The sequence below is a fragment of the Pseudocercospora fijiensis genome (assembly GCF_000340215.1).
Source record: "Pseudocercospora fijiensis CIRAD86 unplaced genomic scaffold MYCFIscaffold_8, whole genome shotgun sequence".
Taxonomy (NCBI): Eukaryota; Fungi; Ascomycota; class Dothideomycetes; order Mycosphaerellales; family Mycosphaerellaceae; genus Pseudocercospora; species Pseudocercospora fijiensis.
This window is the reverse complement of record NW_006921539.1, coordinates 4,051,644-4,074,815: the sequence shown is the minus strand read 5'-3', so window position 1 is coordinate 4,074,815 and position 23,172 is coordinate 4,051,644. Positions and strand designations below refer to the sequence as shown.

The 23,172-nt window shown below is 52.1% G+C and overlaps 9 protein-coding genes across 9 annotated transcripts; 3 read left to right on the top strand and 6 right to left on the bottom strand.

Annotated features, from left to right (window-relative positions):
- Window positions 1–165: 165 nt before the first annotated feature.
- Window positions 166–1,503, bottom strand: MYCFIDRAFT_96726 (uncharacterized protein; the record flags this gene model as incomplete). The annotated part of the gene is made up of 1 exon (XM_007932260.1): window positions 166–1,503. A coding segment is annotated over one exon (1,338 nt), but the record flags the coding sequence as incomplete, so codon positions are not given.
- A 747-nt stretch (window positions 1,504–2,250) lies between these two features.
- MYCFIDRAFT_58800 (uncharacterized protein) lies at window positions 2,251–3,898 on the bottom strand. Its single transcript, XM_007931583.1, has 3 exons — window positions 3,864–3,898; window positions 3,682–3,731; window positions 2,251–3,623 (listed from the first exon to the last, which is right to left on the bottom strand). Exon 3 carries the CDS (start codon window positions 3,587–3,589, stop codon window positions 2,438–2,440), a length of 1,152 nt encoding a protein of 383 aa, XP_007929774.1. The 5' UTR covers window positions 3,590–3,623; window positions 3,682–3,731; window positions 3,864–3,898; the 3' UTR covers window positions 2,251–2,437.
- Window positions 3,899–5,001: 1,103 nt separating this feature from the next.
- Window positions 5,002–6,711, bottom strand: MYCFIDRAFT_81297 (uncharacterized protein; the record flags this gene model as incomplete). The annotated part of the gene is made up of 3 exons (XM_007932259.1): window positions 5,002–5,019; window positions 5,094–6,434; window positions 6,493–6,711. 3 exons carry the CDS (start codon window positions 6,709–6,711, stop codon window positions 5,002–5,004), a joined length of 1,578 nt encoding a protein of 525 aa, XP_007930450.1.
- Window positions 6,712–7,508: 797 nt separating this feature from the next.
- Window positions 7,509–9,291, bottom strand: MYCFIDRAFT_87981 (uncharacterized protein). Its single transcript, XM_007932258.1, has 2 exons — window positions 8,077–9,291; window positions 7,509–8,020 (listed from the first exon to the last, which is right to left on the bottom strand). Exons 1-2 carry the CDS (start codon window positions 9,197–9,199, stop codon window positions 7,677–7,679), a joined length of 1,467 nt encoding a protein of 488 aa, XP_007930449.1. The 5' UTR covers window positions 9,200–9,291; the 3' UTR covers window positions 7,509–7,676.
- Window positions 9,292–9,474: 183 nt separating this feature from the next.
- Window positions 9,475–12,491, bottom strand: MYCFIDRAFT_58795 (uncharacterized protein). Its single transcript, XM_007931582.1, has 3 exons — window positions 12,279–12,491; window positions 10,461–12,225; window positions 9,475–10,409 (listed from the first exon to the last, which is right to left on the bottom strand). The coding sequence occupies exons 1-3, from the start codon at window positions 12,438–12,440 to the stop codon at window positions 9,619–9,621; spliced, it is 2,718 nt and encodes a 905-aa protein (XP_007929773.1). The 5' UTR covers window positions 12,441–12,491; the 3' UTR covers window positions 9,475–9,618.
- Window positions 12,492–12,919: 428 nt separating this feature from the next.
- MYCFIDRAFT_87978 (uncharacterized protein) lies at window positions 12,920–14,220 on the top strand. The gene is made up of 4 exons (XM_007932257.1): window positions 12,920–13,124; window positions 13,268–13,803; window positions 13,853–13,968; window positions 14,026–14,220. Exons 1-4 carry the CDS (start codon window positions 12,969–12,971, stop codon window positions 14,148–14,150), a joined length of 933 nt encoding a protein of 310 aa, XP_007930448.1. The 5' UTR covers window positions 12,920–12,968; the 3' UTR covers window positions 14,151–14,220.
- A 456-nt stretch (window positions 14,221–14,676) lies between these two features.
- On the top strand, window positions 14,677–16,389 carry MYCFIDRAFT_212318 (uncharacterized protein). Its single transcript, XM_007932256.1, has one exon. The coding sequence runs from the start codon at window positions 14,826–14,828 to the stop codon at window positions 16,158–16,160; it is 1,335 nt and encodes a 444-aa protein (XP_007930447.1). The 5' UTR covers window positions 14,677–14,825; the 3' UTR covers window positions 16,161–16,389.
- A 940-nt stretch (window positions 16,390–17,329) lies between these two features.
- MYCFIDRAFT_199474 (uncharacterized protein) lies at window positions 17,330–18,223 on the top strand (the record flags this gene model as incomplete). The annotated part of the gene is made up of 1 exon (XM_007932255.1): window positions 17,330–18,223. One exon carries the CDS (start codon window positions 17,330–17,332, stop codon window positions 18,221–18,223), a length of 894 nt encoding a protein of 297 aa, XP_007930446.1.
- Window positions 18,224–18,448: 225 nt separating this feature from the next.
- Window positions 18,449–19,637, bottom strand: MYCFIDRAFT_157020 (uncharacterized protein; the record flags this gene model as incomplete). The annotated part of the gene is made up of 1 exon (XM_007932254.1): window positions 18,449–19,637. Exon 1 carries the CDS (start codon window positions 19,589–19,591, stop codon window positions 18,449–18,451), a length of 1,143 nt encoding a protein of 380 aa, XP_007930445.1. The 5' UTR covers window positions 19,592–19,637.
- Window positions 19,638–23,172: the final 3,535 nt, after the last annotated feature.

Below are 23,172 nucleotides of genomic sequence, written 5' to 3'. Positions count from 1 at the left end.
TGATGAAGCATTATGAGGTCCAGGACTAGCTGCGTGAGTTCTACTCAGTTCCGGAAAGGAGTCTTGTACGGAGCTAAGGATTTCGCTAATAGGTCTTGCAGAGTCGGATTCTGCGGCTGCCAACGCGGAGGATGAAGCGCGTGCGCCTGATGTGAATATGTCAGGCGTTGTGTAGTTGACAGATCGAGGGATTTGTCCACCTGCCCGTGCTTCTTCTCGTTGCCGTGATGTTCGTAGTGTCTCCAGTATCTGCTGCTCTCTCGCGGTCAACCCTCCCGGGTCGCCTTGTGTCCTGTTCGCCAACTCTTGTCTTGCCGCCCTGTGCGCACGCCGAGCTTCGATATATTCTGTAGCAAAGTTCACGGCGGTGGCATTGTCTGGACTCATACGATACCGCCTCATAAGGTCTGCCTCGAGATCGTCGAGATGCGGTATCACCGAGGGAGGATATAACAGTGCTGGATCATTCTCCTCCAGCGGTAGATCGTCGAACGTGATCTTATTCAACGTTTCTTCTTTCATCTCCAGAGGTATGATTTGCCTGCTCTTCAACCCTGTTCTCATATCGCCAATGCATATTCGACCCTGGTCTTCTGCCCAGATCAGCAAATCCCAAGGATCGGGGCTGAACAGCATGCTGCGTATGGCGCCAGGATGCGGGCTAGGAAAGTCGGCTCGCGAACCAGGTACCACAGCCACAATGGCCTCGTCGCGATTCTCGCTGTCGCACGCAGAGTCATTCAGTATTTCCGTGTCCATGACGGTGATGTAGCCTCCTTCGCTGCCCACTGCCACAAGCGAGCCGCTGGGCGACCAGGCTGTCGTAAAGTAGCCGACAGTCGTCTCGGGCTGCGCGTGCAAGGTGACTTTGCACAGTCGCTCCCATCGTACACTCGAACTGTTGAGTCGATTATGCGGTTTCGGTATTTGTGGTGGGGTATCGAAGATTTCTCGTCGGTAGAAGTAGGCCTGGTTGTAGTCGCCCACAGCAACCAGCATTTGTCCGTCTGGCGATATGGTGGCGTGATTGATGGCAAATGGGAGGTCCACACATTTGGTCTCGTGGCCTTGCGGAAGGCTGTATATGCGCACCGTTCGGTCGTTATTTGTAAGGACAGCGACAATGTCGTCGAGATGCGCGTCTTCGTCCTGTATGCGGTGGATGGAGATGGAGTTTACTATTTCCTCGCCAATCCTCTCCACTTTCACAGTCGGCGCTCTTCTTCCCACGGCATGTCCGAAGCTACCCAAAGGCAGGGCCGCGTCGACATCCAGTGTTCTCGGGCCACTGCCATCCAGCTTGATGGCTGCAAAATGGCCCTCATCCTCGCCGCCCACACATACATAGCCGTATCCTGACGCGGTGCATCGTGCTTCGAAGGGTAATGTGGCCACGTGCTTGCGCTTCTTTGTGGCCGTGTTCAGGCAGTAGATTTCGTTGCCGCTGGCATAGTAGAGATGGTCTTGCTCGGGGGTGGAGATGTAATGTCGTAACTGCCAATGTCTGTTGTACGCTGCGCATTAGCCACTGCATAGGACAGTGTCTTGCTAGCCCGACTAGTCGTGTTACATGCGGAGCGGGAGTGAGGCGAGGGACTCACGATACAGGTATTCGCACGGGATAGAAGCCTTTCTCTGTTCGCGCGAGGTCGTGCGTCTCGGGATATCTGTGCACCCACACTGTCAGCGCTGCTGAGAACGATGGTGGTCGGGGTGGTGATGTCCCACGGAATATGTTGATCAATCGCCATGCTTGTGCTCGGCCTCGCTGGGAGGGCAGTCCAGGTTGCGATGGCTGACAATAGCAAGTCGCCGACTACTGACTGGAGTGCGGGTTCAGCCTCGGGGCCGTCGAGACTGTGTGGCCAAACAAAGATGTGGTTAGCAATGCTACTTAGGACTGCTAGGTACCGTACAAAGTATGAAGGTGCACGGTGGCTTCACTGCATGTTGTGGGGGCGGGGAGCGGAGCGGAGCGTTAGTTCTGCGTACGTCACAAGCGGCGGCAAAGAAGGCGAAGAGCTCTTAGTCTCAGCCTCGGACAGCGGCATTGCCATTGTTTTCTCTTGTTCCCATGTACTGCGTCAAAGAATCGCCCGATCTGCAGTCCAGTCCTTCAACGATATTCCCCGTCCGGACATGCATAGGCAATTGCCATGTCGAATCTTGACCGTTAGGGGGCAATCACAATCCACTTCAATCTCTCAATCCAAGGAAACATCAATGGGAATCATAGGCACGACGCGAAGTCGGAAAATGACAACCATTACAAAAGGCAGTCTCAATCACTCATTCCATTGGCAACCAGTGCTATAGAATCAACTTTTATCAGTACTTCGTGTCTCATAGCTCGTATCTATTGCAGCCTTCTACCATGCCGGTTTTCAATGCACATGCTCGGCCCCTTGGTCTGTCGCGGAGGATTTGACGCTCAAACTCAAGCACCCTGCACAAGAGCCACCTTCTCCTGCACCTTGGCGAAGAGTGGGTGGCTCTCTTCGAGGCCAGTGATCTTCTGCGTAGCGGTCTTGGCGTCGTTCTCCTTGAGGATCTTCGCCAATTCCACCGACTCGTCGTCACCCTCGACGTTCTGGAAGCGAAGAGCCTGCTCGATGCCTCCGAGAAGGTTGTCGACGGGATCGCCCTGCTCAGCGAGGTGAGCGGCTGGGCCGATGAAGCGCTCCTTGCGAGAAAGCTTGCGAAGTGGCGCACGGCCGACACGCTCGACGTTGTCCTTCAGCACAGGGTTGCTGATGCGAGTGACGATTTGCTGGACATACTTATCCTGCTCTTGCTTGGAGATGTGAGCATGCTTGGTGCAGATGAGGTGGGCAGTCTCCTTGAGGGTATTCTGCACGATGTCGTGGAGCTTCTTGTCCTGAAGCACCTCGTGGATGAACTTCTTGCCTGACTGGTAGCCGTAGTAGGCGGCGGTTGCGTGACCAGTGTTGACGGTGAAGAGCTTACGCTCAATGTATGGCTGAAGGTCTTCGACGTAGTGGACACCCTTGATTGGTGGTGGGCTGCCCTCGAATGGCTTCTCCTCGACGCACCACTCGTAGAACTTCTCGATCTTGACGTTCAGACCTGCGCCGTCATCCTGGATTGGCACAATTCGGTCAATAGCCGAATTGGCGAACCGAGCCTTGCTGAGCGCAGATGAGTCGGTGAGCTTGCCCTCGATGAAGCCACGGAGAGTGTCGGTGGCACCGATGGCGTTCTCGCAGGCAATGACTGCGAGTGGCTTGGAGTCCTTCCGAGCTTCAATGCCCTTGGCAATTGGCTCGGCGATGAACTTGAGGATGTTTGGGCCGACAGCACAAGTGACGGTATCGGCAGTTGCAATCTCTTGAATAACGTCCTCCATGTTGTACTTGGAGTTGATGGCGCGGTAGTTGTCGATAGTGAACTTCGACTCGCCATCTGGGCCAATCTCAGTGACCTCATAGCTCTTGGTCTCCTGAAGCTTGTTGATGATGCTGTCCATCACATCGACGAAGACGACCTCGAAGCCGGAGTTGTGAAGGAACTCGGCGACGAAGCCACGGCCGATGTTGCCGCCTCCGAAATGGACACCCTTGAGACCCATCGTGTCGTTGAGTGTGTGTGCTGTGTAGGTGGTTCTGGAGGAAGGCGTCAGTTGGTGGGGATAGGGTAGGCAAGAGCGACAACAGTGCTTACTATTTGTTCAGTCGTTGACTTCCTCACTGTCGATGGTGAGGATGAGGCAGCTAGAAGATCAGTGAGCTACAGCTCTTCAATTGAGTCGCAGCGTTGCCGCCGCCGTCAATGCCAACAGCACGTCTGAGTTGCTGCTGCCGCTGCCGCTGCCGTCACGATTGCACGAAAGGGTTATGACTCACCTGGTTTGCAAAAGCGTGTGAAGTTGTTGTTTGTGAAGGAGGACGTCGGTGGTTGCAGAAGTGAAGTGTCGAAGTCAAGAAGAAGGTGGAACAGATGATTAAACAAGAGCAGCAGCTCTGGGATAGTGGGGTGCTCGCTAGGACTAGCGCCCGCTTTTAGCTTGAGGTAAGTGAGCGGACCACATCGCTGCAAGCCAAGAAGCGAGTGTGAAAATCAACAGATATCACAGTAACTCCGAAGAAAATACCCGAGATATTTCTGCTAGGCAGGAATCGAGAACTATAGCCATCGGCAAGCGGCGGAGTGAAGAGTACATCGAGCCTTAAACCTCCGAACGTTGAGAGAGCTTGTCCCGCGCTCGCTTGCAAACCAGATCAAAATTTTTTTTGTTTCTTTGGAGCTACAACAGATTCTAGACAATCATCCTCCTTCTGAGTTCTGAGGCTTCCTTTCCTCATACCGCGTCAATAACTTCAAATCTTGACTTTAGTAGCCGTAAGAATGCCATACCATCCCACACCGCGTAAAACGAGCCACGAAACATTTTGGTGGGGCGGGCACATCGTCATTGACACGCAGTATGCAACGAGGGGAGGCTCGGCCCTAACCTATCACCAAGCAACCAGGATTATGCCAGTTGCTAATCATGACTTCACAATGATGAGGAAGTTGCTCGAAACACGAAATGTGACAATGATGCCTTCAAACCCTTCAGCGCATTTCAATAATTTCATATATACATACTGTAAATCTTCCACTCCCGCACACCTGCAGGTACACCGCTCCGACCAGACGCAGAGACTCCGAGCGGAGCATGCAGCCTCCCCTGCCTATGGGGGAAGTGGGATCCCCGTATCCAATTGGGGAAGAGCCTAGACCAGAGCCGCAGGGCATGCTTCTGGGCCTCTTGTTTGATCAAACGTATCATCACCGCCTTTTGATGTACTGGCGAGACTCGTCATATCTGGGATCATGTTTCCGCTTTGTCGAGCGTTGGAAATCCTGTCTATCACTTCCAAAAGCTTGGAACCTTCGCTGTCAAGAGTGGAACTTGTGAAACAAATTTATGTGTGCTGTGCTCTGCTTTTGCGATGTGCTTCTCTAAACGCCGCCAGGACGCGCCTCGCCTCGGCAAGTTCATGCATGTATAGCTTGCTGTGACAAGTTAGCCAGAAACACGTGGACGAAAATGTTGGACTGCGATTTCGCAATGCCAGCCGGATACATACCTGAACGTGGGGATATACAGCAATCATCTTGCTGTACAATTCTGGGTGCTCCTGCATGAGAACTTGTGGGTCCCAAGCAGCTGCAACGAAAATGGTGTCGATGCCGCTGTTCAATGGCACGACAAAGCATCCGGAAACCTGGAGGCCGATGAGGAATGCGTAAAGAACGATGACCGCAGTGAAGCTGCCGCCTTCGTTATACGCTGGGTCGGTGACATCCAGATATACGTAGGCGATAAGTGCACAGCATACGGCAACGAACAAGCAGCCCATAGACAAGACCGGACCAACAAGACACTCATTAATGAGCGCGTCAATGCCGCGGTCCTTGATCATGCGCCAGGTGTCTTTGGCTGAAGCGAAGTAGGCCTTCCCGTACAATGCCATGTAGCTGAAAGCATAACGGTTCACGAACTCGAGAGCCCACTGGACGAGTCCAAGGATGCACCCCAGGATGCAGAAGGCACAATCGGCGATACCGTTTCCAGTACCTCCCTGGTTCCGAGCCACCGAGCATGCGAACCGCAGCAGGTCAAGAATCGCTACCAGCAGACTGCCCAGGCTGATGGAGCCGAAGGAGTACGTCAAGGCGCGACGCGCTGCTCCTCGGGTTGCACCAGTCGATGGGTTGTTTGGCGCAAAGTACCAAGCTCCATAGACCCCTGAGATGGTGGTGTGGATCGTGTTCTTGAGCCATTCGGTAATCCAGTATCCAGCAAAAGTAATGTAGATTAGCAGTCCGATGACGGTTGCCGAGCTACAGCTACCACCACCTCCAGCACTCGTAGCACATGATGGATTCTGGCCTGGCTCGAAACGCACGTATACGGCTACAAGAGTCGCCGCGAACCAAGCGCTGAAAGCAGCCGCGGCCAAGCCTCCCAGGAATGAGACAAGATACACATGTCCATGCTTGCGCGATACGTCGACTGCCGTCTGGAACATGAGCACACTGAAAGGAATGCGCTTGATCCAAGAAATGAAGCAGATGATGCTAAACACTGCGACGACCAGCCACAGTGCACCTCCGACCCAGGCGCGTCTGTAAAAGTAGTAGATGGCGGTCGCGAACGACATGACGATGTTCAAGATTCCCGAGATCCATATGAACTGCTTGGTGAAGAGACGCGCCAGGCTGACGTATGCATATCCCAGGACTAGAGCGGTGACCAGAATGAAGGCGAAGAGTACGAGGGTGTTTGTGTTCAGAGAGAATGTGTTGCTGGAGTCATTGAATCCGCCGCCTTGGAAGTTGCCGGTCGACGCATATGCCGAAAGTGTGTAGCCGGACACTACAACAAAGCCTCCGAAGACCAGAATCAGGAGGATGCCAGCCCAGATCTGGCGCGTATCAGTCTCAATGCGCGGCACAGGCTGCGCGGTTGCTTATGCGACTTACATCGTTCCACTTGGGGCGGTCCACTTTGAACGCTTGAGTGAATGGCTTGCCTCCATATTCCTGTTGGGCATAGTTTTGTTGCTGTCCGTAGTTCTGAGCATAGTTTGGAGGAGGCTGCTGGTAGGGCTGCTTGTACTGCTGATCCATTTGGTACTGCTGTGGCTGCCCCTGGTAGTATGCCTGCGCTTCGCCGCCGCCAGATTGGCCGTGCTGGTTCATGGCGCGCAGCTCGCTTTGCGATTTGGCTGCTTTGATGGATAAGGAGCGATGCTGCGACGCGCTGCGAGGAAGAAACAGGTGCGCAATTCGCGCCGTCGAACGTTGAACAGAGCTGAGCGCAAGAATGACGTCGTCCTGCCAACGAAGCCCACATCGCTGTCGACCGTGCGAGGTATTTGAATTAGTACCATTATATTATTTCACGTGAAATGAGCTCGAATGAAAATGTTGTTACCCTCATTAGAACAGTCGTTCAATGTTTGATACTTGACCTGGGTCTAGGTGAAGGATGGTTTGATGCTCTCGCTATCTTCGAAGCGGTGCGACCTCGCGAGTGACTGCTCATCTGCCATGCCATGCCATGCCATGCCATCGATTGAGACTGAGCAATCGCGGACCAAGTCTTTTTCGAATTCGAGCGAGCTTTCTTACAAACAAGAAAGCGCTTTGCGTGCGCATGCCCACGGAACGACATGCAGAGGTTCCGTGATTCGTAGACGGAGCTCAAAGCCCACAACCAGCGGTATACAGCCTCCTTTCAGGATCAAGAGCAGCGGACTGTAGAGTAAGGAGTGGGATGAGAAGAAGCAGAAGAGGTCTAGAGGGAAGAGATGATGATGATGGTGCGCTCACGGTCATGTCATGTCAGCCCGGCAGATCCAGATCCTGGTCATATCATCGTAAAGCCGAAACGATCCTACAATTCCCCCTTGTTCTCAAAGAATCACCCACGACCTCCAATGGAAGCGCTATGCCATCTTCAAGCCTTCTCGGAAATGGCTGGTCTGCAATGATATGAAAGTTCAATCCGCTCATACATGTGCTCACAATACCAACGACGAAACGCTGTCTAGCCCACTTCCCTTCCTCATCGCAAGAATGCACACTCAAAGCATCAAAGACACGCTGTCGTAGTCTGCACCCACCCGCCCTTCCCAACCACTCACTCCCACTCTCACACCCACCTATCCATTCAAATAATTCCGAATAGCACCCTGCAGCTTCACAGCCCCCTCACCAAGCATACTCGTCAAATTCTCAATATCATCACCAGCCTGTACCCCAAACTTGCGCACGAAATCTTTCGCCGCGCCTTCCAAATCTCCATAACCTTCTGGACCAGCTTCGTCTTCTTCGGGTCGTCCGAAATAGGCGTTTGAAGAGATGGATGTGGCACCTTCGAAGCCCTGGAGACGTTGCTTGGCTTCGCCTTGAGCGTTGGCGTCGAAGGTGCCGCGGCCGAAGAATTCGTCGGAAGAGATGCCTTTTTGTGTTCCGAATTTTTCGCGTGCGAAGCGTTCGGAGTCGTCTAAACATTCAGTCAGGATTGAAGTCATTATAGGGTTGTTAGAATTTTGGTCTTACCTTCAACGGGTGCAGCTCTGCTCGTGCTTCCAAAGGCAATGGGCTTTGGTGCGGCAGCGGGTGCTTTTCCACCACCAACTTGTCCAAACCCGAGTCTTCTTACACCCATGCCCAGCCTCTCCATCTCGCTGTCACTCCTCTCGCGTGGCTTGGTTGTGGTACCAAAGCTGCCTACCCGGCCATGGCTCACCGGTGTTGGCTGATGAATAGTTGTAGCAGCAGTGGAAGACTGTGCGGCATTCCTCTGGGTTTCTGAAGCTGTCTCCTCATCTGGATCATATCCTAGTCGTGCTTTCCTTTCCTCCTCTTCTCGAGCCTTCTTCTCGGCCTCGTCAAAGTCCAATGCACTGGCGTCGACCTTCTTTGCGCCGAGCTTGGTCTTTTTCGCTCCCAGAATGTTAGCTTTGGGCTTGCTGGCGACAGCAGTCTTTCGAACGGGAGTGGAAGAGACGGCTCGAGAAGCGACTGGGGGAGCTGGAGCGGCGTCCTCGCCGGGCTTGAGAGGAGACTTAGGCCGGGCCGTACCATTGCCATTCTGGTTGGCGTTGAGGAAAGGCGAGGCAGTTCGGCCAATACTGGCAGGCGTGCCGGTGCGTGAAGGTGGGTTGGAAGGTCTCTTGATGGCCGGTTTGTCCCAGCTCGAGAAGAAGTCATCTGCAGGCTCACCAGCGGGAGTGTGGGTATCGCTGCCTGCTTCTTCCGCCGTATCTTCAATGACCACTCCGTCAGGATACTTTTTGATATCCTGTTCCACTCTCCGCGCCAGCTCCTCCTTGTACTTGTTTGCCGCATTGCTTGTGTACTTGGTCTTCGGATCTTTGCTGTTCAAAGCTGCGCTACCGCCGTGTGATTGGAAGTATTTGGTCGCGCTCTCGTTGCCACCACACTTCATGCGTCGTAACTGATCCCATTGCCACTGGTCGAGGTTGGTGGATCTGACGAAGGAGATATGCACACCCAAGTTTCGATGATGCGCTGAGCAGTCGAGGCAGAGGTAAATGCCGAACGGGACAGACGACCAAGTCGGGTTCTTGCCACCGCAGTCAAAGCAGATCTTGTTTGGGTCTCGTCGCTTCAGCTTCTCGAATATCCGGTGCGACTCGCTTTTGGGTGCCAACGCCATTGTGGAAGTCCGACCGCAAGTGACGGTCTATGGAAATCTCGCAGAGCCCGCACTTCGTATCCGCTATGATTCAAGGGTCAGCGGCTGGCGCGACTGCGGACTGCGGACTGCGAGATTATACAAATGGTATTGTAGATCGCAACGTTGTGGTCCCTGTCCCTGAGACCCGTAACACTTGTCTTGTGGTGTTTCCACCTCAGGCAGCAAATTATGTGGGGCACTCGGCCCCACATCTGGACAGCCACCCAACGGAGACCGAGGCACGGGCAGAGCAGCACAATCCAAAATTCCAAATATTCTATGGCTGGTATTTCATTTCGCCATACCAATAGGTGCTGTACAAAATCGTTCATACAGTGAAGCATACACACATATCCCCCTCTACCACCCAGACATCGTTGCTCAAATGCACCAAGAATTTACAGCTTCGACTTTCCATCCCCAACCAACTCCGCACCTGCACCAGATATCGCAGGCTTGCCAGTCTCTTTCACTTTGGTCTGGAAGACGACCGTGTTGCCCTCCTTCCACATTTCTGTCACCAGAGTCTGCCCAGGAAGCACGGTACCCGCGAATCGCACCTTGATGTTCTTGAACGGACCAAAGGTCTGGAGGATGTGCTTTCCAGAGATACCGAACGAGCAGAGACCGTGCAAGATGGGCACATCGAAGCCTCCGACCTTTGCGAAATCTGGGTCTATGTGGAGAGGATTTCTGTCACCGGATAATCTGTAGATAGCAGCGAGGTCTTCGCTCGTCTTTTCTTCGACAACCGCATCTGGCTTGCGCTTGGGAGGCGTGTGGACCTTGCTCGCAGCGCCACGGTCTTTGCCTTGCTTAGAGCCGCCGAAGCCACCGGAACCACGCACGAAGGCTGTTGATTCGTTGTAGAAGATCTCCTTGCCTGTGTTCTTGTCTTTGGTGATGCTGCCTTGTACAACGACTGCAGACTTGCCCTTGTCTTGGACCTCAACAAGCGTTGGATAGGCTACGAGTGTGGCCTCTGTTGGGATCGGGAAGGAGCGAATTTCGAGGTACTGCTCGCCATGGAGCACCATGTTAGGTGAAAAGTTAGGTACGATATCGCCCATTGAGTATGGTGCGTCCGCATTGAATGGTGGAATGACACCGAATGTCGGAAGGACTTGGAAGTCGTCGTGACCTTCGAAGACGAGTGGGAGGTCGGTGCGTTTGGCGCCAACGCCCAGGTCTGCGTATCATATTAGCTTTGCGCTTTTGTGTCGAATGAACGTGTACTCACTGTAGAGGATGCAGTCTCGTTCATCATAGACGAACTCCGTTCCGTCGGCCTGTGCCTTCTTAGCCGATTCGATCTTGGCAAGGTAGTCGTCTTCGCTGGAGGACGCATTCCCACCTTTGTTGGCCCGGTTCTCAAAGTTGCCCATGATCTTGTCATTTGCAGCCGACACGTCCGATGGGTTGTCAGCTCGGCCGTCGTCGAAGTTGGCAATCTTTGACTCCCAGACTTCCTTCACTGCCTCGGGTGTGAGTGTGACATCGATTGGGAATTGGGCACCTCCAGTTCTCTGCCATCTGGTCTCGCCAGTCCAGCCAGAACCGCTCTCGAAAAGACGGCCAGTTGGCTCGTTTGGCATCTTGTCGGAAAGCATGATGAGCACGACCGGGACGACATAGTCTGGCTTGAATGCCTGCACCATCTCCTCAGGCATGATCGAGCGAGTCATGTTGGTTCCTGCGTTCGGTGCGATGGTGTTGACGAAGATGTTGTACTTCTTGCCCTCCCGAGCAAGAGCGCGTGAGAAGCCGAGAATTCCACACTTCGCGGCAGCATAGTTGGCCTGACCGAAGTTGCCGTAGATACCGGATGTAGAGGTTGTGTTCACGATGCGGCCATACTTCTGCTTAAGCATGTAAGGCCAGGCAGCCTTCGAAGCCTTGTAGGTGCCGCGCAGGTGGACGTCCAGGACTTGCTGGAACATCTTGTCCTCCATGTTGTGGAAGGACTTGTCGCGGAGAATGCCTGCGTTGTTGATGAGGATGTCGATTCTGCCGTAGTTGTCAATGGCAGCAGCGACGACCTTCTCACCATCCTCGGCACTGCAACGAACGCCGGTCGCCTTGCCACCAAGCTTCTGAATCTCCTGAACAACTGGTTCCGGATCTGCGAGGTCGTTGACCACAACTGTAGCGCCATACTTGGCCAATTGTAAGCAGTAGGCACGACCGAGACCAGCACCACCACCTGTGACGACGGCCACCTTGCCCTTGAAGTTAAGTTCTGGAGCCTTTGGGTTTGCTGGGAGCTTGTTGGCCTCCTCGAGAAGTGTTACGAAGTCGTTCGGGCCCGTTGGGTATTGCGGCTCGCTGAAGTTCTCAACATCCTTCCACTTGGAGAGGAGAGCGCCTGGGGTGAAAGATTGGTCGGCCTTGAGCAGAGCACCCTTTGATCGTTCCCATCGGTACTTGGAGACGTGGCCGCCACCAATCTCGAATATGCCTCCGCTTTCCGAGGTGTTGGATGAGTGTGTAAGGACAGCGACAACCGGCACAACCCACTCCGGCTTCAGGTTGTCCAGAACTTCCTTGGGCATAACAGTAGCTGTCAATCGGGAGGCAGCAATTGGCGCAATCGTGTTGCAGAGAATGTTGTACTTGGCACCCTCCTTGGCCAGAGTCTCGGTGAAACCGACTTGGGAAAGCTTGGCAGCAGAATAGTTGCATTGTCCGAAGCTTCCAAAAAGTCCAGCAGCAGAGGCAGTGCTGATGACTCTTCCGTACTTTTGTTTCCTGAAATATGGCCATGCAGCTCTTGCGCACTTGTACGCACCAATCACGTGCACCTTCATAATGAGGTCCCAGTCCTCATCTTTCATGTTCTTGAAGCTGATGTCTCGGAGGATACCAGCATTGTTGATCAAGACATCGATGCGGCCGAAGTTGTCAATGGCTGTCTTGATGATTCGGTCGCCATTCTCGACGGAATCGTAGTTTGCTACGGCCTTACCACCGGCTTGTGTGATTTCTTGCACGACCTTCTCGGCCATCTGCATTCATCTGTCAGACTCCGCAGATTGAATTCCGGACTGGCTCGACTTACTGTCTGGCTTCCGCCCTCACCCTTGAAGCTACCTCCGAGGTCATTGACGACCACATTGGCTCCTCTGCTACCGAAGAAGACTGCATATGCTTTTCCTAACCCACCACCGGCGCCGGTAACCACGACGGTCTGGCCGTCCCATCTAAGCTGATCGCTGCCCATGCTGGCGGTATTGTGCAGAAAGAAAGTGTAGTTATGCGACTCGAAGTCGTATGGAGAAGGAGGAGAGAGAAATACTGACAGCTGGGCGAGGACAGTCGCGTGGTCTAGAGGCTGCGTGATGGAAGCAACAGAGACCTCGGCTCATCTGGGAAGCCGAGTTGTAGCGGCACTCGTCATTGTTTCTGAAAGCAGCGATTTGCCGATGAGGCTCGCTCGAACTCCGGAATAATCACAGCCTAACCGAGACTCATTAAAAAGCATCACTTCTACAGGCCGGGCATTTCGAAGAAGCGATGCCGACAACATAAACACGATACAGTCTCTGTCTCTACAACTTTTTCGGTCTCTTTCATGTGAAGCCCACAAAAATGGAGACCCGTAGTCAGCTGCCGTCACGCGCACCAACCACCCAGCCCAGCCGATTGCCGATCGAAAGACAACGCCTATTCGTTTAGCCGATTCACATGTCAAAAGGCTGAAGAACACCATGTTTGAAGGATGTACACGTGAGCTCCATCGGCAAGCAGGATGCCTGAGATCATCGATGACAAGTCCGAGCACTGTATACCTTTTATTCTCGAGCGCCTGAAGTTGCTCAGGGCGGAGCATGAGAGGAAGGGTCAGGACGTCGCGCCATTCTTCCTCGGACTGAATGGCGTTCAAGGTGCGGGCAAGACGACTTTGGTAGGTAAGCATTACTTTCGTATACTGCATCAACACATTCAGATACAAGATGTTCTGTTGCACGGCATCAATGTCCTTTGCGTTTTCCCAATTCTCGAGATTTGCTGTAAACGTGGCCCAGAGCTGCACACTAATTGCTCCAGGTCGAAACTCTTAGCAAGACACTCTCCTCACCACCACACAATCTGCCCACTCTAGTCCTCTCAATAGACGACCTATACCTGCCTCACGACCGGCAAGAAGCGCTCGCAAAATCGCACCCCAACAACCCCCTTGTCCAGCATCGGGGTGTCCCGGGAACACACGATGTCACCACGGGCGTGGAGCTCTTCGAAGCTTTGTCCAGCCGTAGACCCGACGTCAAAGTCCCAAGCTACGACAAGAGTCAGTATAGTGGTGCTGGAGATCGTAGACCCGAGAGTGAATGGCATGTTGTCAATGCGAAAGGGCAGAAGGCTATTGAGGTCATAGTGTTTGAGGGATGGTGCGTTGGGTTTCGAGCGCTGAGCGATGCACAAGTAGAGAGCAAATGGCAAGCTGCGAAAGCGCAGGCCGAGAAGGGAGATGGCAGCTATAAGGGTCGTTTAGGCTTGCTCAAGTTGGAGGATGTGTTGTTTGTGAATCGCAGGCTACGAGAGTATGATGCTTTCACGGACAGGTTTGGAGCTTTCATTCACATGTAAGTTTGGTTGGTATGGATTGGTGGCTTGAGCTAATCACAGGCATAGTGATGCGGAAGACACGCTCTACGTATACCATTGGCGTGAGGAGCAGGAGGCAGCAATGAGAGCTTCGAAGGGTACGGGCATGTCGCAAGAGCAAGTCATCAACTTCGTAAACGGCTGTGAGTTACAGGTTCCTTCAGCGCCATGTCTATCGATCTTGCTAATGTTCTGCTCAGACTATCCATGCTACGAGCTGTACACGGATGTATTGCGGGATGGCATTTTCACGGGTGAAAAGGGCAAACAATTGCGCTTGGTCGTTGGAAGGGACAGGCGTGTAAAGGAAGTATATCGGATATAGCTCAGATGTGTCGAAGTGTTGATGTATGCAGCCCTATACCATTCTGCTTGGAATAATAAGAGAATCAATGAAATGTTTCCGAAGATTGAACCTGCCGGCTCGCCTAACGTCAGTGGCCGGTTGCGATGATGTGATCGGTCCCTTGCAGGCCGTCAAACGATATTGGGCCGCTACTGAACAGCTATTTAGAAGACTGGCTCTACTCCACACCCACAGGTGAAGATGTCATCTAATGTTGGTTAATCGATGTTTGAAGAAATCAATTTCTTAGATTTAATCAGGCCTTTGCACGAAGCCGACACTCACAGGTCTATATACTGTATCGCAAAGACTAGAGGATGTTGTTGTGGACAACTGCAGGCTCTTGAGTTACGCGATTCACTTCGCCTCGTCTGGAAAGCGGGGTACACATTGTATTGTGTATGAAATCACGTGACTTTGACCGCCAAATAGCCATCTGCGTAGTGGCCATTTAAAGGTCTCCAGAAGCAGACGCTCTCCCGAGTCGCCTCCACGAATTTCCGACTCGCCCTCATTCGAGTCACACTAGAGAAGTGGGCAATAACAACACTCACCGAGTCGCTTTCAACAACGCCCAACATTCCTCACAGGTGACATCAGCGTGTAGAGGTCTCTAGTCCTCTATAAAAACTACCACCACTCTCTACAACCACAATGGGCTCCAAGCACGTCGCCAATGGCATCGGGAAAGCCATGCAGCATCTCGACATCGACGGGCACGAACTGCCACCTTCGCCGGCACCCTCCTCGCCTTCGAACGGCCGCAGGTACAACTTTGCGACCGAGCTCGTGTTCACCGAGAGCGGCGACCAGTACGGCTCCAGCAGCATGCCCATCTACCAGACGGCCACCTTCAAAGGTCTTCCCGGGCAAGAGTACGATTACACCCGTAGCGGCAACCCAACGAGGTCGCATCTAGAGCGGCATATGGCGAAGATCATGGGCGCCAACAGAGCGTTGGTCGCTGGCTCGGGCATGGGAGCTCTCGACATCATCACCAGGCTTCTCAAGACTGGCGATGAGGTCGTCACCGGCGACGATCTGTACGGCGGAACCAACAGACTTCTCACCTACCTGAAAAGGAGTCAAGGAATTGTAGTCCACCACGTCGATACCACGAAAGTGGATGTCGTCAAGGCTGCGATTACGGAGAGGACTGCCATGGTGCTGCTGGAGTCGCCCACGAACCCTCTGATCAAGATTTGCGACATCAATGCCATTTCAACAGCGGCGCACGATGTCAGTTCGAAGATCATTGTCGCGGTGGACAATACCATGCTCTCGCCATACCTTCAAAATCCACTCGATCTGGGTGCAGACATTGTCTACGAGTCGGGCACAAAGTATCTCTCCGGTCACCACGATGTCATGGCTGGGGTGATTGGAGTGAATGATGTGAAGCTGGGCGATGATCTGTACTTTATGATCAACAGCACGGGCTGTGGCCTGGCGCCGTTTGACAGCTGGTTGCTACTTCGTGGCGTCAAGACTCTCGCCGTGCGCATGGACAAGCAGCAGTCCAACGCCATGGCAATTGCGGCGTATCTTGAGAACCACGGCTTCAAGGTGCGCTATCCTGGCCTGCGATCGCACCCACAATATGCGCTTCATTGGAGCCAGGCACGCGGTGCAGGCGCCGTGTTGTCATTCGAGACTGGCTCTATTGAGCTGTCCGAGCGCATTGTGGAGAGCACCAAGCTCTTTGGCATTAGCGTTTCATTTGGCTGCGTCAATTCACTCATTTCCATGCCTTGTCGCATGAGCCATGCAAGCATTGACCCAGCGACGAGAAAGGAACGCGCACTGCCAGAGGACATCGTTCGATTGTGCATTGGCATTGAGGACCTGGAGGACTTGCGTGATGATCTGACACAGGCACTTGTCAGGGCAGGAGCTGTCAAGCTGACAGCTGACAGCTTTAGAGCGCTGAACGCACATGAGGTCGAGGGTGAGAGCGGGACGACCACACAGGTGGTGGATGAGCCTTGAGCATCTCGCGAACTGTATTATGTAGTGCTTGGCGACTGGCAGCGGCCAGCGCATCAACACGACACCGAGAGCTGTTACTTTCAATCACGTCACCGCCCGATGAGCATGTTTGATGAGCATGTTTTGGGGGGGCGCATCGCAATCAGTGTCTGGTTGGAACAGTCGCTTGGCTTTCGAACATGGATGTCGAATCGTCGATACCTGAGGACCAATACAGATGTACGCAGTGTCCTGTCTTGGCTTCAATGTCAGCTGAAGTGCGGCAAATTGTGCATTACTGACTTCCGTCGATCTGTGATGAGTGAGTACCTATTGACACCCCAGAAAGGATGGGGAACCATTGGAGAATACGTCAGTGCGAAGTTCGCACGTGGCCAAGGCTAAGTTGCGCACCACGGCGTATTTGAGAAGCAATCCTTGCTGAACGCCTCTGCCGAAGACGTGCAGCTATGTCTCACCACAGCAGTCAACACTGCAGATCAACAGCACGAGGACGACGATTCTCGCAGATGAACGGCACGTAAAGCATGGCAAACACGTGGAAAGAAAGATGGGCGTGCCGTGCTCCACACAGAGATCTCGAGATCTACACTCCGATGTGCCTCTCACGCGTGAAGCTGGCCTGGCATCCTCCAACCACGTTCCTTAGTCACTCGGCCAATTACTAGCCATTCGGCATGTTGCACCACGATGCTACAGCTCAGGAACGTTCGAATCGACCCTTGCACCATCGCGTCGTGCCCTGCGGAGCATTTATCGACCGTCAATGGTTCGAGGAAAAGGCCGCAGCATATAGATAGCCAAGAGTAAGTGTCTGGACAACAGTTTCGTTTGCCTCACATCCCAAGAGCACCTACAACAATCAGAGAAAGGACTCTATAAACTCCATCAACCCAGTCTTATTTCGAAATTGTCAAAGCATAAAACAAGACGACTTCAGACAGGCGTCAACACCAGCTTTCAATCGGTCACCAATCCAACTGCTGCCGTGCTTGAGGCTACCTGATGTTTGCCTGAGAGACAAGTCTATCTTCTACACCACATCCACGTCATTTACTGGGAGCAGACGCATTATTCTCGAGAAACAGCTTGCAGCATACTGGCACGCTCACGTGGATCGAACCATCACCTGTGTGGAATCTTCGACAGCCCTAGCACCCAACCACACAATGCCTGCAAGTGAATCAAGCAAGCGCCGGAGGCAAACCGTGCCGAAACTCAAGGAAAGTTGCGACTGCTGCGCGTCAGCCAAAGTCAGATGCTCGCGAGAACAACCATCATGCTTGAGATGCAGACAACGAGGCTTCAACTGCGAATACAGCATTTCACGACGAGCCGGCCGACAAACAAGAACCATCAGCAACGACGCCTCCAGCCCAAGACAAACCAGCAGCTCATCAGCATCATCCTACACCGGCTCGCCACTCACATCACCCATCCTCCCTCCATACTCCTCCCATCCTCACCGGCGCAACCCAAGCGACTCCTCAGATTCATCCTCCTCCTACTTCCCCACCCCGCAACTCCAACTCACCGCCCCCATCGTCCCACAAATGCTCTCCTACGAACCGCAAACCCTTCCCCCCTGGCCCGAAGCCCCCACCTCCTCCTCCGCCTTCCTAGACAGCCCTACCACAAGCGTCTCATCCGAATGGGGCCACCTCCGCCACTCCTTCGCCTTTCCAACACAAAACAACCACCAAAATTTCGACCCCCCAATCAGCCCCAAAACCTCTCACCTCGACATCACCTCTTCTTCCCTCCAACAGGAATCCTACCTCTTCATGGAAACCGAAGCCATCAAAGAAGAACTGAACCTCGCGGCGAATTTCATCGGCACTTTGGAGGAACGCATTGAGAAGGGGATCGGGAATTTCCATGTCCGGGAGGAGGATCTCGAGCAGCAGCGGCAGCAGTTTGGGGCGTTGCAGAGGGATTGTTTGGATCTGGCGCTGGCTGAGACGAGTCATCTTGTGGCTTATCATTTTACTGCGGTGGAGTTGAGGAGGCGGTTACGGGGGATTAGGAGGGAGATTGAGGGGATTGCGGGGTTGGGGTGTTAGGATGGATGGGTGGATGGGGTGGTTTGTTGAGGAGGAGGAGTTGTATTTAAAGAAGAAGAAGAAGAAAAATATCATATACTTCCTTCAAGCGGGATAGTAGGAGGGCGTTAAACAAATATATATATCTCTCTCGATACCCCTGGATATAATCGATACTTTTTTTTTTTTAAAAAAAAAAAACACACGACTTCTTCTATCATTCTTGCTCTATCTCAACCACCCTCTCTACTTCCTCGCACTAACATCCGTCCCATTCCCCCCAGGCGGTCCCTCACCCCCAGGCCCCCCACCACCCATAACAGAATTCTCATTCGCAACACCGCCCTCCTCATAAAGCGTGCCGGCACTAGAAATCGCCTCATCAACCGTGGGATCAATCCCCAAAGAAATCCACGCCAACACCCCATCCTCAATCCCCTCCCCCAGCAAAACAAACTCGACAAAAGGATCCATGCCCTCCGTCTCCTCGGCCAAAATCCCATCCTCGGAATTCACAGTCAGCACCTGCGTGTTCTCGGTATACGGAGACGTGGCTTCGACCTGCGAGATTAAATCTTGGTCGAAGAAGATCTGGCCGACGTGGGAGGCTTGGGTGGAGAAGTTTCCGGAGGCGGACAGTAAGGTGGCGTTGGTGCGGATGATGGTGGAGTTGGTGTTGTGCGTCAAGACGTGGATGTGTGGGGCGCGACCGGTGTAGTGGCCGGGGAAGATGGATTCGAATTGCGCGACGCCGTTGCTGTCGGTTTGCTGCAGGCCTCGGAGGAATGTGGCGGAGAGGTTGGAGGTGTCGTTTTCGTTGCCGTTGCCGGAGGCGGAGACGCCGGAATAGACGCCGGTGGAGTTGCAGTGCCAGATGTCCAGGAAGACGGCGGGGACGGGTTGGCAGGTGGATGTGTCGATGAGTTGGATGTCGAGGAAGAGGGGGATTCCGGGTTGGTCTTCGGACATGTCGGAGCGGATGAGTTCGCCGTCGATGTAGTAGGGTCCTTGGGTGACTTCGGGTTGGAGGAGGCAGCTGGAGTCGTCGGCGAAGAGGAGGGTTTCGTCGGAACCCACGGTGACGTCCAGGGTTGAGGCGTGGGATTCGTTGACGGAGCTGGAGTAGTCGCGGCGGAAGAGGGGTTTGTCGACGGGGAGGCTGCGCTTGAGGCGAGCGTGGCGGGAGAGGTCTTGACGGCGGGCGAGTGAGGCTTCGAGGTGACCGCGACGGCGGAGCTCGTTGGCGCAGGAGCGGACCGAGCGTGGTTTGGCTTTTTGCAGCCATTGGCCGCGTTCAGCAGCTTCTTGTTGGACGCTGTGGCCTGGGTGGGCCAGGGCGCCGTTCAGGGCGAGCAGGCCGGCGGCCAGGAAAGAAGCGACTGGAGCCATTGTGTGGGAGGTGGTCCGGGATGGAGTTCTGGGGGTTGGCGATGCTGATGAAGGGTGTATGTATGTTCACGCAGCAGGAAGCAGTCGAAGATATAGTACCGTCGCCATCTGAAGCGCACGCAACGCGAGTGAGAGCCGCGTCACTAGATCCCTCAGCACCCCTGGCCATCTATGAGATTCGTTGCTTGCGTTCGAGCAGTATGATGGAAGGACTTCTGGAAAGGGATGCAAGCCACCGTTGATTCGATTTCTCGGAGCATTTGTTGCCCCGTCGATTCGACGTGTGGGAGGCGTCATTGTCGTCGACCGAGACGTCGCCTCGTCATCGGCAGGAGACAGTAAGAGCTAACTGGTGCGACGGCGTCTTGGCTGTGCACTGCTGATGATGGAATCGGTCCAGGTGGGTGGACGTGGACGACTTCAGCACGGCGGCAGTGGAGGCCAAGTCTTGGGGGTTCGGGCAAGGCTAGAGATAGATGTGTGTGTATAAGACTGCTCGACCTAAGCTTCACAAGCATCGTAGATGCATAACTTATCGTGGTGCTTGGTTACATCATGACATGCGCTGCAGCTTGCCAAGGGACATGTATACGACCATGTCACCGTGCAGCGTGCAGGGGTGTCGTTAGTAACACCCGTCGGCCACGCGGCGCTGCCGCTTTCTTGGCGACACATAGCCGCGCACTCGATTCGCGTACGCATGTTATACCTCCGGCAATAATGTTAATAGAGGTGGTGTGCAGCCAGTTTCTAACGCAGAGTAGGTACCTCAACGCAACCCGATTAAGAGTGCTAAGTAGACCAATATAGCCTAGTATATAAAGCCTTAGGTGTCTTAATCGTGTACGTCTAATATCTCTTAGCTCCTAGCTCTTTTACGTACGTATTAGTAAATGCTAGTCGCGCCTATCGCTATAAGCGACTCTAAGGACGATTTCGTACCGATTTTGATACTAGCGGGTGCGCTAATTAAGAAGCAACGTATCGACGACTATCGGCCCCTAAATAAGTATAAAAAGCACGACTAGAGCTTCGAAGATATCGGCGATCGATAGTATAAAAAGTATACGTAGTAGGTCGATAGCGGGTCGCTAGCGGAAGGTTGTTATTAATAGTTAGGTTAGAAATTAAACTTCTAACTGCCTTACTATCGCCCTCGGACTCGGATTAGGTATCGGTTTAGCTAATACTCGAGAGATAGGTTTACTTAAGAAGAGATCCTACGTTTTATAACACTCCTTTAAATCGATACTATAGTGTTTAATAAGCGCTATAAACCCTTACCGGTATTAGTACTATATATTACATTGCAGCGGCTCTTATTTCTGTATACCTAGCCTATATTAGCGGACATATTCGGCCTATAAGACAAGACGCTATCCTCTATCTTTTCCGACGTAATCGAATACCTCGTAAAGCGCTTCGCCTATCTCCTCGAATAGTACCTACGGCTACGCAAATATAGCAATCTTCGAGCCTTTACGAAGTTATTAAAAGCAGAAGGATAGTATAGAGGTTTCTAGGGTTTCGTAGATAGTACGTTTCGAGGAACCTGTCGACTAACTCGTAACTAAAGATTAATATATACTAGCTATAAGAAGAAGTATAGTTACAAGTTCTAGGGGATAATAACGCCTAACGGCATTCTATCTAGTTTAATCGGTCTATACTAAGGCAAGGACAACGACTAGAAGATTTTTACGAGATTAGGCGTTTAGCGTCGGATTAAGCGAATAATAGGTCCTAGTAGTAATAGGAGGCTTCTATTCTTATATAGCGATCTAGCATATAAATGTATCTACGGCGTTATAAGGCTATATAAGAACGACGATAAATCGCGTTAATTAAGCAAAGATAAGAGGTCTTAGAACAAGTACATATCTAGGGCAAGATTGGCCGTAGAATACGGCTTTAGACGGTCCTTTCAACTCTAGACCTATAGTGCCTTAGAACAATAACAATATATAGAAAGATAACCTATTGCGGTATATTATATAGTCGCTATACTGCTTACAAACTATATAACTTGCGTAAGGAGGCGCAATTTAACTACTAATCGCTTTAAAACTATACCTCCGAGTATCGAAGAGTACCTCTACCCCTACGGCGGTATGCCCGAGAACCCGACATAGGTCTTCTATATACAATTCCTTACTAAATATCCCCTATATCTGTTCCGGCCGTTACTCTCTAGCGGGCTCTATGTCTCCTATCGTCCTCCTTCTGCATTAAATCCGGATACTAAGACCTAACCCTATAACCCCGCGTTCTCCGCTAAAATAAGCGACGCTTAATTCTTATTACCCTTACCCTCTACCTACACTACTATATATATACGGCATCTATATATAATTATTTATTCGCTTGTTTACTATTATTAGGTCTACAATATATTAAAATTTGGAGCAAATCGGTTAAGAAATAAGTATACGATAACTATAGAAAGGAAAGTCTACCCTAGCTCCGCACATTAGTACGGAGACCCCTACTTATAGCTTAAATCCCTTAAACTCGAAGCTCTCCGGAGCCAACTCTCTCGCGAATTCAGCTATTTCTACGTTACTAAATACAGCATTCACTTACTAAGGCATATACTAAGGTGCGGAGACACCCTATAGCCTTGCCTGCGCGAATATGTGCCCTAGATTAGTAATAGCAGCTAGTATAGCGGCATTCTGTGCCTTAACTTTAGCTAACTCGGACCTTAAGCCGGAGACTTCCTTATTACTATGCTTAGTACGCTTCTGCCTCTTAGTATAACCCCTAGCTATTAACGCTATAGACTCTTTAACCGTTATCTTCTTCTTCTTCTTCTCCTTTATCGCCTTCTTCTTCTCTCTGTTCTTTAGTGTTTTACTAGCGGTAGTAGAGGGAGCCGGAGAAGCTGTCTCCGTAGTAGTAGGAGCCGGAGTTGCTAACGGTCTTCTAGCATGCTTAATAGCAATACTCTCGGCAGTAGTAGTGTCCTTATCGTCCGTTATATCGTCCGCGGACTTCTTATAGTCTTTAGTGTTACTAGTGTTACTACTATCGGTACTAGTAGATATAGATACTCTACGTTTACTACTTTTACGCTGCGTTAAGTTCTTCCTTCTACGCTCTGTCTCTATACTCTCTTTAATAGCCGCTTCTACGTCGATAGCGGCTTGCTTCTTAGCAGTAGCATGCTCTTTAATAACTCGCTTAGCTTCTTCTATTGCTTAGAAGTAGTCGTCCTTATTCTCGCCGCCGGAATATATCTAGTTGTCGAGCTTGTATTAGGTATAATCCTTTAGTATACGATCGAACACCCTCTATAGGTTACTATACTTCTTACGAGTCTCTATTATCTACGTATTGCTAACCTTCGCCTAGAAGTGCGGCTTGCTATACTATTCTTCTTTAGTAACTATATGCCTTATAAGGTAGAGCTTCTACGCTTCTATATAACCCTTCTAGCCGATATTAGTTATTAGCGTATCGTCGTCTTTAAGATTAACCGCTATAACTGCCTCTTACAACTAGCTCTACTAACGAGCCTACCTCGTACTTTAACTTAATTACGGAGCCCTCGGGGGTATCGGTAGAGCGCTATTATTAAA

Excerpts from the sequence above, each read along its gene's own strand:
- MYCFIDRAFT_58800 (XM_007931583.1), bottom strand. The coding sequence starts at position 3,589 with ATGGGTCTCAAGGGTGTCCATTTCGGAGGCGGCAACATCGGCCGTGGC.
- MYCFIDRAFT_87981 (XM_007932258.1), bottom strand. The coding sequence starts at position 9,199 with ATGGCGTTGGCACCCAAAAGCGAGTCGCACCGGATATTCGAGAAGCTG. Across the intron at positions 8,021-8,076 it reads CAGAGCTGCACCCGTTGAAG|ACGACTCCGAACGCTTCGCA; the intron begins GTAAGACCAAAA and ends CTGAATGTTTAG.
- MYCFIDRAFT_58795 (XM_007931582.1), bottom strand. The coding sequence starts at position 12,440 with ATGGGCAGCGATCAGCTTAGATGGGACGGCCAGACCGTCGTGGTTACC. Across the intron at positions 12,226-12,278 it reads GTGAGGGCGGAAGCCAGACA|ATGGCCGAGAAGGTCGTGCA; the intron begins GTAAGTCGAGCC and ends AGATGAATGCAG. Across the intron at positions 10,410-10,460 it reads ACGAGACTGCATCCTCTACA|ACCTGGGCGTTGGCGCCAAA; the intron begins GTGAGTACACGT and ends TATGATACGCAG.
- MYCFIDRAFT_87978 (XM_007932257.1), top strand. The coding sequence starts at position 12,969 with ATGCCTGAGATCATCGATGACAAGTCCGAGCACTGTATACCTTTTATT. Across the intron at positions 13,125-13,267 it reads GTGCGGGCAAGACGACTTTG|GTCGAAACTCTTAGCAAGAC; the intron begins GTAGGTAAGCAT and ends TAATTGCTCCAG. Across the intron at positions 13,969-14,025 it reads CATCAACTTCGTAAACGGCT|ACTATCCATGCTACGAGCTG; the intron begins GTGAGTTACAGG and ends TGTTCTGCTCAG.
- MYCFIDRAFT_212318 (XM_007932256.1), top strand. The coding sequence starts at position 14,826 with ATGGGCTCCAAGCACGTCGCCAATGGCATCGGGAAAGCCATGCAGCAT.